The sequence below is a fragment of the Petromyzon marinus genome, assembly GCF_048934315.1.
Source record: "Petromyzon marinus isolate PM22_M1 ecotype Great Lakes invasive population chromosome 68 unlocalized genomic scaffold, UKy_Petmar_22M1.pri1.0 chr68_unloc.1, whole genome shotgun sequence".
Classification (NCBI taxonomy): domain Eukaryota; kingdom Metazoa; phylum Chordata; class Hyperoartia; order Petromyzontiformes; family Petromyzontidae; genus Petromyzon; species Petromyzon marinus.
In genome coordinates, this window is record NW_027422597.1 from 3,919,291 (window position 1) to 3,935,458 (window position 16,168).

Here is a 16,168-nt window from a genome sequence, read left to right on the forward strand (position 1 = left end):
CATCACCCACACTCACCACTCACACTCACCACCCACACTCACCACCCCACACTCACCACCCACACTCACCACCCACACTCACCACCGACACTCACCAAACTCACCACCCCCACTCACCACCCACAGTCACCACACTCACCACCCACACTCACCACCCACACTCACCACACTCACCACACCACACTCACCACCCACACTCACCATCCACACTCACCACACAATGGACGAGAGCCTGCCAAGCCACGTGCGCGTGTGAAGAGTTAGGATAGAGATACAAAAATAACTTATAATGTAATAACGTGTACATATATATCTAGACCATTGTTTGTTTATCGATTGTTGTTGTTAATAAATAAGCGGACTCAACAGAACGTTGCAGTTGTGTTTGTTGTGGCGAGTTGCTGCTGCCTGGGGTCTCAGGTGACTTGGATCCAGATGTTGACTATCTCGCCTGGTACACAGGAGGTCGTGGGTTCAATTCCGACCCTAATGAGATGCTAACTACCTCGCCTGGTTACGCAGATCGTGGGTTCGATCCCGGACCCTGATGGGATGTTAACTACCTCGTCTGGTTACGCAGGAGGTGGTGGGTTCGATCCTGACCCTGGTGAGATTTTGACTACCTCGCGTGGTATACAGGAGGTCGTGGGTTTCTGTCCCGACCCTGACGATTCCTGCTGCTGTATATTTGGAGTCTACGTCTCTCATCATCACAGTGGCTAGGAAATGTTAATTACCTCGCCTAGTGTACGGGAGGTCGTGGGTTCAATTCTACCCTGATGAGATGTTAACTACCTCGCCTGGTTACAAAGGAGGTGGTGGGTTCGATCCCGACCCTGATGAGATGTTAACTATCTCGCCTGGTACACAGGAGGTCGTGGGTTCAATTCCGACCCTGATGAGATGCTAACTACCTCGCCTGGTTACGCAGGTCGTGGGTTCGATCCCGGACCCTGATGGGATGTTAACTACCTCGTCTGGTTACGCAGGAGGTGGTGGGTTCGATCCTGACCCTGGTGAGATTTTGACTACCTCGCGTGGTATACAGGAGGTCGTGGGTTTCTGTCCCGACCCTGACGATTCCTGCTGCTGTATATTTGGAGTCTACGTCTCTCTCTCTCTCATCATCACAGTGGCTAGGAAATGTTAATTACCTCGCCTAGTGTACGGGAGGTCGTGGGTTCAATTCCGACCCTGATGAGATGTTAACTACCTCGCCTGGTTACAAAGGAGGTGGTGGGTTCGATCCCGACCCTGATGAAATTTAACTACCTCGCTTGGTACGCAGGAGGTCGTGGGTTCCATCCCGACCCTGAAGATGCCTGCTGCTGCTGTGTATTTGGAGTCTGCCCAGCTCCGTGTCTCATCAGCAGAAGCAAGAGACAGGCTTTGCTTGAACCAATGGAGGTGAACTGCCCAGATGTTTGTTGTCAGATGCACCTAGCCTGGCACAGCAGTCAACCCATGGCACCTGCTGGATCGGTCCCGTGACCTCCTACTCCACCTAGCCTGGCACAGCAGTCAACCCATGGCACCTACTGGGTCTGTCCCGTGACCTCCAATTGCACCTAGCCTGGCACAGCAGTCAACCCATGGCACCTGCTGGGTCTGTCCCGTGACCTCCTCCTGCACCTAGCTTGGCACAGCAGTCAACCCATGGCACCTGCTGGATCTGTACCGTGACCTCCTACTCCACCTAGCCTGGAACAGCAGTCAACCCATGGCACCTGCTGGGTCTGTCCCGTGACCTCCAATTGCACCTAGCCTGGCACAGCAGTCAACCCATGGCACCTGCTGGGTCTGTCCCGTGACCTCCTCCTGCACCTAGCCTGGCACAGCAGTCAACCCTTGGCACCTACTGGGTCTGTCCCGTGACCTCCCCTTCCACTTCGCCTGGCACAGCAGTCAACCGATAGCACCTGCTTGGTCTGTCCCGTGACCTCTGCCTGCACCTAGCCTGGCACAGCAGTTAACCCATGACACCTGCTGGGTCTGTCCTGTGACCTCCTCCTGCACCTAGCCTGGCAAAGCAGTCAACCCATGTCACCTGCTGGGTCTGTCCCGTGACCTCCTCCTGCACCTAGCCTGGCACAGCAGTACAACCCATAGCACCTGCTGGGTCTGTCCCGTGACCTTCTCCTTCACCTAGCCTGGCACAGAAGTCAACCCATAGCACCTGCTGGGACTGTCCCGTGACCTCTTCCTGTACCTAGCCTGGCACAGCAGTCAACCCAAAGCACCTGCTGGGTCTGTCCAGCAACCCTTCGAAACTTCACATGGCCTCATAAGTGTCGTGGTGACGTCACAAGGGGGATGGGACACGTGTCTGAGTAACAATTAATGAGTTCTGCACGGGTCGTCATTAACAAAGCTTACCTAACCTATCCACACTACAAATTGCAATCACCTTTACTGGCTACTCCTATAGGCTTCCATAGGTTTTACATCAAACCTTCCACCACATTTCCTACACGACATAACTATCTTCTTATCCACACTACAAATTACAATCACCTCCACAGGCTATTCCCATAGTCTCCATTACCTGTCCTCACGTTCCCCAATTTGCTTAAGAAACCACGCTTATCCGCACTATGCATTAAAATTGCCGTCGCCGGCCAATCAAATAGAGCTCCCATAGGCTCTCACGTTTCCTGCCCTCCACATTCCCTACATGACATAAGCTTCGCTACCTATCCGCACTACAATTGCTTTCGCCGGCAAACTCCCATAGAGCGCCCATCGTCTCCTATGTTAAGCTACCACCACATTCCCCAGTTTTCGCTTAACAAACCACGCTTATCCATAGAGACACAAAGAGACCCATAGTTCAGTTCAGTTCATTTATTAGGTATAGCCCTGTGAGCCATTCGGCTCTTGAATCGGGTGCAACCGCAACCAACTAAAAAAAGAACAAGAAACATCTTAAAGTGACTACATGCAACAGAAAAAATCCAGGAAAAAAACGGCAAAGTCTTCCAGAAACAGCACCGCATATCAACGCTGTGTGCAAAAATCCCAGTGGGATGCTTGTCAAACAATAACAACCATAAGACAATTTCAATTACAGTTACCAGTCTAACTCTGTGTATTTCAACAAACAAATATGGCTAAACCAGAACCTTTTCGAAATCACCAAAATAAAGCTATAAAAACAATGTAAGAGTGATCACAGGAACTGTGATTACAATTTAACAATAAACGATATACGTGACATGCACGACCAATTCTAGATTTGAAGCTTTCGTGACTGCAAGGATCTATACTCTTTGGTTCTATTCGGTAAAGTCACGTAGGTAAAAAATAAAACAACAAAAATCACGACGTTTCGGCTACAACACAAGCAGCCTTCATCAGGTGAAGGGACTGTGTTGTCATGAGGACAGCGTTGGAGTGAAAACAGCCAAGCCCAGGTCGCGTCCTTTAAGCTGTAAAATCTAGAATCCACAAACTTACCTCACATAGAGACCCACAAACTCACTTCACACTGAGACCCACACACTCACCACACACAAACACACATTGAGACGCACAAACTCACAACACAGAGACCCACAGACTCACCACACACAGACACCCACACTCATCTCACACAGACACCCACAGACTCACCTCACACAGAGACACACAGAGACCCACAGGCTCACCTCACACTGAGACACACAGACTCACCACACAGACACACAAAGACACCACAGACTCACCTCACACAGAGACCCACAGACTCACCCCACACAGACACGCACACTCACCTCACAGACACCCACAGACTCACCACACACAGACACACACAGACACCCACACTCAAACCACACAGAGACCCACAGATTAACCTCACACAGACACACACAGACTCACCACACAGACACACAAAGAGACCACAGACTCACCTCACACAGAGACCCACAGACTCACCACACAGACATACAAAGAGACCACAGACTCACCTCACACAGAGACCCACACTCAAACCACACAGACACTCACAGACTTACCTCACACAGAGACCCACAGGGCCACAGACTCACCACACACAGACACGCACACTCACCTCACAGATACCCACAGACTCACCTCTCACAGAGACTCACAGACTCTCCACACACAGACACCCACACTCAAACCACACAGACACCCACAGATTCACCTCACACAGAGGCACACAGAGACCCGCAGACTCACCTCTCACAGAGACTCACAGACTCTCCACACACAGACACCAACACTCAAACCACACAGACACCCACAGACTCACCTCACACAGAGGCACACAGACTCACCACACAGACACACAAAGAGACTCACAGACTCACCACACACAGACACCCACACTCAAACCATACAGAGACCCACAGACTAACCTTACACAGACACACAAAGTGACCCACACAATCACCACACAGAGCACCCAGAGACTCATCACTTAAAGACCCGCAGACTCTCCACACAAAGACCCACAAACTCACCTCACACAGAGACCCACAGACTCACTACACAAAGACCCACAAACTCACCACATAGAGACCCACAAACTCACTTAACACAGAGTCCCACATACTACCACACCGCTGTCATCGCACCAGCACCACGGTGCATCACGTGGCACCGCCTAGCTACTACCACTACCACACCTCTGTCATCGCAACCAGCACCACGGTGCGTCACGTGGCACCGTCTAGCTGCTACCACTACAACACCGCTGTTATCGCACCAGCACCACGGCGTGTCTACCACTACCACACCGCTGGTCATCGCACTACGACACGTTAATTTTTAAATGTATGCACACGTATACAGTAAAACCTTGTATTGCGAGCATAATCTGTTCCGGAAACGTGTTTGTAATCCAAAGCACTCGTATATCAAGGCACTCGTATATCAGTTGTGATCACGTGACGCTCGTTAGACAAAGCGTATACGTACTACTCGTATTGCAAGACCTCGTTCGTTTATCAAATTAATATTTATTTAAAAATTTTGCTCGTCTTGCAAAACACTCGCAGACCAAGACCAAGTTTCTCGCAATTCAAGGTTTTACTGTATTTATATTTTTATACGTAAAATGTTCAATTATTTTTTTACGTGTTCAGATAACTACTTGTGGTAAGTACCCGGCGTTGCCCGGGCGACAAAGGCAGACAAACACATGGACTTACACACGGACATCGACCCACACACATAGAAAACATCGACTTAGATGCACACACACACGGTTAAACCCAGGATGGATCGTGAGCAGGCCAGCCTAAATGTTTCGAACCGGCGAAGATGTTCCATTAAGGGGGTGCACGTGTCGCAAGCGTAGAGAAGGGAGGAAATTACCGTGGCCGAGAAGACCTGGAGCTTCATGCGGAGCGAGAGACCAGGTACCTTCCACACAGCATAACGCAGCCGATGAAAATATAATGGCGCTCGACTGATTTGGAGTGGGACCTCTGCTGTTTAACCGGAGCTGGTCATGAGTACACTGGGCAGGTATGGGAATCTCTGCAATCTCTGCACAACTGCCGCATCACCAATTGTGAGTTGTGGCGGTGGATTGTCCGATGGTACAAAATACCCAGGCAGGTGCTTAGTTTTGGTAGGGCTGATGGTAAGGCCCAACCTCTTAGTGGCACGCTCCAGGTTCAGCAGCAGCGACTCCAACTCCTCCTCTGAGTGAGTAGCAATCACCAGAGCATCGGCATACATAACATGGTTGAGAAATAGGGAGCCATCCCTTGACCGCACCCGGGCATCGATCAGCCTCCCATTGTATCTGTATCACATGGTAATTCCTCCGGTACAGCCATTGAAGGCTTGACCAACTACGTGGTCAAAAGATATGTTAAATAATGTGGGAGCCAGAGGACATCCCTGTCACACCCCAAGGTGTAGAGGGAATGGCTGTGACTGACGGCCTGTAGTTTGATGCGGGGCCGCTCAATATCATAACGGTCCTTAAGTATCGTGAGCAAAGGGGGAGGGACTCCGAAAGCATGAAGAACACCAAAGGCCTGGCCTACTGATAGTATCATAGGCCTTGACCAGGTCAATAAAACAGACACATAGACTCACACGCACACATGGAGCTACAGACATGCAAAGAAATGGACTCACACTAACTCTGATGGAGCCACACACACAAAGCGACTATCACACACGCCCATGGACTGACACACACAGACATATTGACTCACACACACAAACACATAGACGTACACACACACACATATGGAGTCACACATGCATAGACATCCACTTTAGATACGCACACATGGAGTTACACAAATATATATCGACGTACACACATACAGCAACTCACACACACACATCGACTTACACACGGACATACGTGGACTAAAAAACACACATTGACGTATAGTACACTGATATACTTACACGCATATCAACCAAGACACACACACGCATTGACTTACACACACATATCGAGTGACACACACACACATGTATGGATTTACACACACATGTGGACTACAACACACATATGGACTGACAACACACATACACAGCGACGTACACACACACACATCGACTGACAAACATAGACACACAAACGCACGTTAACTTACACACTCAGATGGTGCCATGCACACACATCGACTAGCACACAAACATGGACTAACACACACAGAGAGTGACTGATACGCACACAAATGGACTGACACGCACACTTGGACTGACACACACAAACACTTCGACATACACACACACACATCGGGTGTTGTCCGTTCGACAAAGACAGACACACACATGGACTTAAACACACGTATGGACCTACACGCACACATATGGACTCAAACACACACACAACTCGACTCAAACACAAACACATTGACTTACATACACACATATGAACTTACACACACATATGGACTAACACACACATGGACTAACACACACACACATTTGGAGGTTTGATTGATGAGCTGGCACTGCTAAGGTTCTGGATTCGAAATTAGGTCAGCACTCAGACCTCTGAGCGATGTGGCCATATCTCTCTTGCGAGAATCGAGAATATAGGTTTATCATGCGCGATTGAAGTTATATCTAAAAACCAAGATCTCACTTCTGCTACGCGTTATCTGCACACATACTAGCTTACGTTTTGATAACTGTGATGTAAGGGGTTATCTTCGTGCAGTCATTCGTGACCGGGTTGAGACCATCAACTCACCTCACTTGACTGTGCAGTTTCATTACAGGCGAATGCCTGGATTCGAACAAAGGTTTTCAGTGATGCTGGCTCAAAGGGGTTGTGGATGTGATAATGATGACACTGAATGCAAACACAATCCAATGAATTTTTAAAGATATTTTATTTTGCATCACAAGCCCAAAGCATTGCATAACATGCAACTGACTAGTTGCATGCAATTCCCTATAATTAAAGAGCATGCAATTGTAATCTAAATGCATTAATCCAGATGGTGGTGCTGATGGAAATGATAGTACTACAAGAGAAGTTCTTTAATTTTCTGGTGTCACCTTTGGAGAAATTGTTGGTCATTCGAGGCCAGTTATCATTATTTGTATATTCATTGTAGTGTGAAATGGAAAACAAATATGAGCGTTTCTGAAAATAGGTGTCCCAACACAAATGAAGATTGGTTGATTGTTTGAGGAATCTTTATCTTTCCGTCATCGTTTTGTTTGGTATCATTCACACGTGGATGTCTTCTCTCTATAATTTTAGTAGAAATGTTGGTCAAGTCCATCGATTATTCTGTTCGTGTCAGCATGCAGAAACTGTATTGTCAAGATATATGTTTGTATGATTTTGTCGTGGAGAATGTCCTTAGCTGTGTGCTTCATTTGGGTTTTCACTCTTCACCTTCTCATTTCTGAAGCCCATAAAGCATCACCTCTTTCACCTCCTTACAGTCATTTATGTCGTTCATCCAACTTGTACTTTGATGTTTTGAACCCCTCCAGATTTGCACTCTACCGATCAACGTTGCCTATGCCAGTGTGTATTGTCTTGTTACATTGCCCAAACCACTGCAGGAAGTTTATTTCCATTTGCTTTTGCTAGTTGGGGCTCATTCTCACGTAAGTAAATGGCAAAAGTGACGTTTAAAATTATTTCTTATCTGTGAAATGATAGATTGTAAAATCAAATATTATGAAGATACCCTCTGCTGTGTTGGTTTGATCTGGAACAGTTTTTGTTGTCGTTTTGTTGCCTTGCCCAAGTTTGCATTTAGTGTTGAAAAATCAACAGGAATGTACTTATGCTATTTGTACTTATATACTTTATACTTATTTCTTTATATAAGTTTTAGCTACTGGCTTACCATTGCTCTACTTTTTCCTCCTATCGTGTTGTGTATTGTTTGTTGTTGTAACTTGCTGTCTCGCCCCTACTGGACATTTGTAAAAAAGAGATTAATTTATCGTCGGATTCCTCCGGGATAAAGACAGATTATGATCATTCCATTGTGATTTCTGAGCGAACAGACTCAATTATGTACGGTATGTGCGAGAAAAATTCGTTGAAATAACTGCATCTCCGTGTTAATTATTTTTTCACCGATTCAAAGGTTCCTTAATTGCACGAACTGAAATCTCCCAAATGACATATGTATTGCATCATATTTTATACCGCAGGGTTCAATAAACTATTAAAGAAAGATAGGCAGCGTTGAATGCAGCATGCAGTTAGTAAAGCGCAGCACGTGCGTGCTTTTCCGGTGCCGTTTCACTTTTCCTTTGTTACTACAGTCGCCTTGGTGTAGGCGAGGCCCTTGTAGACACCCTCCATTGGGATGTCGTAGGTGGCGCCGTTCAATAAGGAGATGCGCACCGTACCCTTGTACGGGAGGTCGATTTCCGCGCGACCGATATTGATGTCGATCGCAGTGGTCTTGTGTGGAGGAACCGTGACGTTGAATGAGAGGAGCTCGGTTTTCGATTCTGAATTCTCCACGGCGTGCGTACTCTCGGTGCTAACGGTAAAACTAAAGCCATATTCAACCTCCACGACATCCGGAACGCCGGCTGAGACGGTGAGGCTCACGGTTGCCTCCAGACTGTTTGTGATCGACCAGGAGGAGGTTTTGGTCACGGTCTTGGAGGTTTCAATTTTATAGGTTTGGGGGACAGAACCAGTATTCTTGTAACTGAGTGATTTGATCTCTTCCATCTGGACTTTTGGAAGCTCCCTGTGCAGTGTAGGGTATGTCACGTTGATCAATTCTGAACTTTTAACCGAATTGATGAAGAGGAAGCCCATGCTGTCGATGTCTGAACCGCCTTTGCCCATAATTCCAAGGCAGATTCCAGAGCGGATGTCGACTGGGTACTCGGTCTTTAGGCCCCAGTCTGTCATCTTCACGAAGAATTCCCTGCCTTTGGTTGTCCTGAACTTGAAGGCGCCCAGGCGTGAGCCAGCCCCATTCCCCCACAGTGAGAGGGACGAAAACAGCTCCCCGGGCTGGAACACAAACTCTTTGTGAGATCCCGAGGGACTGCCGTACTGTGCAGTCCTTCCGTCCGTCAGCCAGGCCTTCACGCACTTGATCTGCCACCCTCCAACCCACACCCAGATTTTTTCCAGCGTTGCTCCATTTCTCCTCCCATCAAAACTGAAAGCTGTTCCTCCTTGTCCTCCACAGGTGTGTAAGGCCAATGCATAAGGCATTTTCTCCTTTCTTCCTGCACATTACAAGATACAGATTTGTTTAAATTATGAAAGGTCAAACATTGTGATATTCACAGTTTGACTTTCAAAACCACATTTTATTGACACCTCTGTAATAGTTATGCACTTCTAAATTTGCATGTCGACTCAGACGTTATCGACAATTCAATAACAAATATCACTATTGCGAAAAAACCGGTGAAAAAGCAGTACATCATCATGTTGGGAAATTGTAAAAAAAACACATTGTATCAGATTATTAACTCGTAATGCCTAACTTACAGCTAAAGACAATGAAAGAGGAGCAGACAGTGACAAGGTTAGATAATTTACAAGAATAACTGTTTGAGGTTAAGAGAGCCTTGTCTGCAAGAGAAATACAGCTTCTCTGAAATAAAAGTTGACAAACACAGAACAGCAAATCCTTCCCTCGAGGTTTTACTGTTTTGGGCCAAATTTATTGAGGTACTGTTCGCCGATTGTGCCCCTGTGGCTCGAACATTCGCAGTTGATCTATAGATTTCTGTATGCATAATAAATGTACTGCTCGCGATTATGCTGCCATGAAAGTACACAATGCGCCATCTTGTCCCCATCTTATTGCCCAAGTGGCCCATCGTGGTATCCCAGGCCACGTGGTGTTCCTAGATTCCAGTGGATAGACAGTGAGGCTCAGCCGCTCACGATTTTAACTTCCTGCAGTGAACAGTACTGTACACGGTTACCTATACAGTACATCTACGAATAGCCCCTCCTGTATTCAAAAAGCTTTCTTTAAGATGTTTGATTCAAGCATAGCCTCATCCATATGGAATCACAAATTAGCGCAAATAGATTTTCATTCCCTTACGTTACTTAAGAGACATCGGGGCCTGACCCTTTTCAGATTTCCTAAAATAGAACAAAGCAATCGCTTTCAGAACTTTATTCAATAGATCAACAAGAAAAAGTATAGGACATGGAAAAACTGGGAGAAGGCTCGGTGAGCTGCTGGTTATTTGCTGCCGTTACCTAAGCTCCTATCAAATATAGATCGTGGGTCCTGAAACCATTATTCACGGTTTCTAACACATTGGGGAAATGCAACCACAGGTGAATCTCATTCTACTCCTTCATATGTAGACAATCGCCTCTGTGGGGCAACCAATCACTAACAATAGGACGCACAAGGGCTAACTGGCCTGGCTGGAGAGAGATAGGCTTGGAAAGGGTGGGGGACCTTCCAAATAAGGTTAGCAAAATATCAGGGACACCATCCAAAGCTACAAACAAAAACTTTTACCACATCACTCACCCAATCTTGGATGGTCTGGTGGAAAAAGGAAATGAAAAGTTTGTGCAGGAGATTGAGACCGGGTTAGAGCCAAAACTAGAAAGCTGACTGGGTAAGGCTGCTGGGACAGGACATTCCTCACCAGAAATGGACTCAAATATGGTTTGGCTCTGACAGCAGGCCGCAGGTCCCTTCCTCTAAACATAATTTAGTTCAAATTCACACATTCCTCTCCTAATTGCCCTAGATACCACAATGCACGGTACAGATGTAACTGAATGCCTTCTGGACGTGCCCAGATATTTTAGAATTTTACGAGAATTTAACGGATTATTTTAATCGGAACTTGGCACAGAGCTGAGCCCCTCAGTGGACTAAACTTTGCGGGGCTTGAAAACAAAAGGGCTATCGGTACGCCAATATGCCTTACTGAAAACCGGCTATATTGTAGCAAGAAAGACAATACTAGCAAATTGGAAACAAGAACCCCCTCTTGGGGACTCTGGCACAGAACTATCCGTGCCTTGGCGGGAATCAGCTCCTTAACCAGGATCTACCAGGGATATAATAAGAGTAAGAGGCAATGTGGTCCCCATTTTTATTGACCCTGCGTGAATAACCAGAAAAGTAGGGAGCGGGGCAAGGGGATGAACTCCAGACACTGAAACATTGCAATAGTCACCGTTGCTCCTAGGGGAAAATAAGAAGGATAAGCCCAGACATCACGCTCATGTTACTTTGTTTCCTGTCAAGTTTGGATAAATTATTCCCCTTCCTCCCCCTTGTCCTTCTTCTTCCCCTTCCCAGTTAATCTGCTGCTCCTGATCGTTGCCTCTGTGGTAGGTCAGCGAGCCCAAGGGCATCCAGACGGGTCCCCATTTAAGGATTTATTGCACCGGGTTCGACACACGTTCGTAATTGGTATCTCCCTCTGTGATGGCCATGTTCTGGACTCTTACAAAAAAACATGCATTGGATAAATAAAGGGTGGACGATTGACCCAGGACATCAAGAGTCGTGTTTTTCTTCTTCTTCTTCATGTGATGCAGTGTGGATATCAAAGAGAGAGAGAGAGGAGGGAGACAGGAAGAGAGCAAAGGTAGAAGGGAGGCACGAGTATTGCGCAATCGACGTCACTTTTACACAGACAAACGTCATCAATGCATTTGTATGCAAAGTTTTTTTCTTGAACATTTAAACCAACGTTGTATGATTGTCAATTGAATTCACATCTTTATATTTTTAGGAGTTGCTTGCTGCTGATGCTGTTATACGTTTTTTTTTCACTGATTCGTGACAGTACCTTACAGAACGGATTTGTAGTGAAAATAAACACAGAAATCCGATAGCATCTTGTTTTGCCAACATCACACCAAACAGGCAGGTTCTCAAGGGGTGCCAGCTCAGAGGCATTTACCTGGGAGTCACCTGTCCAACACACACACCACCTGAATTTTTAAGAACGAGACCAGTCAGGAGTAACCCACATACTCACCTTAAGGTTCTCTTCCCAGAGCATGATTTTCTATCACCAGAATACTGTCATTTATACTACTGTTGCACAGGCCACGTGATCCAGCTACAGCCTAAATTATAGATCGCTTCGCATCACTCACGTCAGAATAGTTTATGTAAATATAGTTTGGCATATTTCCAGAAATTATGAATATTTAATCTATCATACATTGATATGTTTTTCAAACTTGAACCTCTCTTTCTTTTTCATGATGACGAGGTGGAGTGAATCAATGAGTGGTGTATTATCAAACAAGGTCCTTCTAACATTATGGAACCTTGTTTCCGTGCCAAACATCGTAATCCTTCCATTAAAAAAATATTCTGAAGCAGAAAGTTAGTAGTGCCAGATACACCAGCCACATTTGCTACCGTGTAGCAATATTTTAATGTCGATGTAAAATTCAATTGAGGGACATGATTATTTTGGTGTGTTCTGGGACTGTTGTTGTACATATCCGGGAAAGATCTAGATTGTTGTTGTTGTCTTGGTGAGGGACTGTTGTTGCTGTTGTCTTGGAGTTGTCTGGGACTGTTGTTGTTGTTTTGGTGTATAACTCTTGTACTTGTCATGGTGTTGTCTTGGACGCTTGATGTTGTTTTTGTCCTTTTGCTGTTTTGCCCCAGGCGTGCATTTGGTGTCAAAAAATTGGCAGGAATGTATGTTCTTGTGCAATTTGTACATCTATACAGGAGTATCTCACTTAACGAGCATTCTGTCTCTGCTAATTCGAGCGATTTCAATACAGATTAATTTGTTCCAAAACGAGCAACACTCTCAAGGCACTACTTTTAGTTGCAAAAATGATCATCTTAAGCAGCGTTAAAACAAGTATAGCCAAAACATAACCCTCGTGCTCCTCCCAAGAGACCTCATTAGTTAACGTGTGTTGGGCTGAAACAAGCGTTCTATAACTCCTCGTTGGGTAAGGATTTCGCGTATTCATATTCTGTTGTTGTACCCAGAAAATGCTTACTGACTCTCAAGATACATTTTCGAAAGGGCCTCTCTAAGTTTCACAGTAGGGGGCGATTTAGCTGCTCTGTGTAATCTCAATTGAGTAATTTTGCAGATACATTTTCAGCATTGGAATGTTCGGCCACACCAGAAACATTTACAAATAAATTGTGAAAAAAGAAAAGCAGAGAACCCATAGGAAACCCATCCAGGAACTGCTCAGAAATCGAACAAAGGACGTCTAAACTGTGAGGCACAAGTGTTAAAACTCTGCCACCCCGCCTACAGTATCAAATTGAATCCACGAATTGAAATAGAATTGAAAAGAAAAAAAGCCCGCTTCAACTACAATGGAAGTCAAATGGTAATACATTTTAATCATGACTAAAGTTTGTCATCAGAATCCCTATAAATATGACGAAAAATGTAGTGCATTTAGTGAAACAGTTAAGCCATAACTGGTTTATTAGATTAATCTGATATACCAGTCGTTCCCAACCAGTGTGTTTGATGTGTACACCTCCCAGCCTAATATCTTTTCCTCATTCCCTGACCAGCACATAATCTACTGCGAATCATCCCTAACTTTACTTTACAATCCCTGTTCGTACCCCCTTTGGAGATGGTACACCAGATAGCCACTAACAGAAGATTAATGCAGTAATTTATACAAACGTTTAGGCTCCACAGTCCCAGAGTGTCAGGCTACTTTATTCCCAATAATTCGTTTGGTGCGACTGAGTAGTTTCTACTTCGAAAATAACCTTTAAAAATACACAGACCATGAAAACGAGACGTGACAAATGAAACATTACAATCGAGCAGACAGAGGTTACGAATCAAGCCATATTACACAATACAAATAAGTAAGACATGCACGTGTAAGATACACGATATAGAAAATTAGCCAATGCAAATGAGACAAACAGCAGAGACAGTTCATAAGATTCAGGGCATTTTAGATGAGTTATTACGAATTGGATATTAGATGGGCAAAGGGAGTAGGTAGGATATGTTAAACAGTAACAATTGAGGGCGAATTATAAAGTAAATAATCATGAGCATCCCCACGCTGAGAAACATGCAAGGAAAGCAATCTTGCTAGCAAGCTGTTATGAGTAGCAAAAACATGTTGCGTAAAGCAGACGTGTTACGTAAGAAGTACCGATATAGATGTCTCTTCTCTTCCATCAGCTGTCAACAGGTGGTTGACAACGAGGCTGAATGAAATGGTTCCTTTGATTTCGGTCACTGGACACGACATTCGCTGTGCCGTGAGGTATGGTGAATTGAATATTGGCTTGGCAACATTGATCGGTAATATTTAACGAATAAATAGTCAATAAATAACCGTGATAGTGGTAATGTATTGAGCCTATCATTTTTATTTAGATAGTATTTTTTGGGGTTTTTTTGGAAGCGGAAATGCCTTAGCCCACAAAAAAAGCATCATGGAGAAGGAAGTGAAGTGGCACTGCTGTGACTCTGCTTATCTGAAACCCGATTCACACCACCATCCATCACAGAAGAATTCTCTCATCAAGACTCTGTACCATAGAGCCCAATGCATATCCGACCAGGAAGACATAGGCAGTGAACTCAAGCACGTACACCAAGCTCTTAAGGCAAATGGTTACTCCGACTATACAATCCGCAAAGCTATCACTCAAACCATGAAGAAGGACCCTCTTGAGGAGCCTTTCAAAACCATCACTTTACCCTACATTGCGGGGATCACAAAAAAGATCTCCAAAATCTTGAATAAACACAAGATCAAGGTCCGTTTCAACACATTACATAAAATCCGTGATCTGGTTCCGTCTGTAAAAAGATGTGATTCCGGACATACGGTACCCTGGTGTCTACAAACTAAGTTGCCTCTGTGGTAGTAGTTACATTGGAGAAACCAAACGCCATGTCTCGGACCGCATTCATGAACACAAAGCAGACCATAAACACGGTAGGACCAACACCTCGGCCATGGCAGATCATTGTTATAATTCAGTAGGCTCACATGACATTGACTTTTCCAAGACAGAGGTTCTTTGTAAGCCATCTGGCTACCATGAGAGATTCGTTCATGAGGCTATCCACATATACAAGCACAAAGACAATTTCAACCGAGAAGATGGATTCTGGCTTAGCAATCATTGGAAAGATTTGATTAACAATTTCAGGTCTTAATTGATTGTTCACGTTTACAGTGGCTTTCAGACATCATACATTAATTTTTCGTCTCCCCCCTCCTCTTTTCAGAACATAGATGGACTAGTGATTGATATGCCGATCGGAACCGTCTCATAAACGCCGTCCAATTGCCAACTTTGGCCTAAAAGCATTGAACGTGAAGTCGCTGTCCCGCTCTCGATGGTGGTGCTCCATCATCGTCCGATTCAGCTGGCCGTTCCCCGGAGGGTGCGGGTCCATCGTCGGCGTGTTCCAATGCCGTGGGAACAGCTGCAGGACAACTTAACACCGTCAATAGCACCCGCTCCGTCGTCATAAAGCGGTCAAATGCCTCCGTCAATGTCGCCAGCCTGGCCTGCCACTGGGCCATGAGGACTCTCCAGTCACCCGTCGGCCCCGGGATCTCGGCCCTGCTTGAGCCACCATCCCGCTCTCTAGACACTTGCTCGACCAGGTCCTCCGGAGGAGTAACAGCCACTTGGCCAGACACGGGAATCACGTCCAAGTCGTTGCTGTTGTCGGACGAGTCCATCAGCACGTTCTTCCTCTTGGCCGATTTCTTCGACATGTCGGCGTAGTTTTGTAGTCACCT

The 16,168-nt window shown here is 45.6% G+C and overlaps 1 protein-coding gene across 1 annotated transcript; it reads right to left on the bottom strand.

The window, feature by feature from the left end:
- Positions 1 to 7,300: 7,300 nt before the first annotated feature.
- LOC142908016 (aerolysin-like protein) lies at positions 7,301 to 9,701 on the bottom strand. The gene has a single exon (XM_076058152.1). The coding sequence runs from the start codon at positions 9,641 to 9,643 to the stop codon at positions 8,702 to 8,704; it is 942 nt and encodes a 313-aa protein (XP_075914267.1). The 5' UTR covers positions 9,644 to 9,701; the 3' UTR covers positions 7,301 to 8,701.
- Positions 9,702 to 16,168: the final 6,467 nt, after the last annotated feature.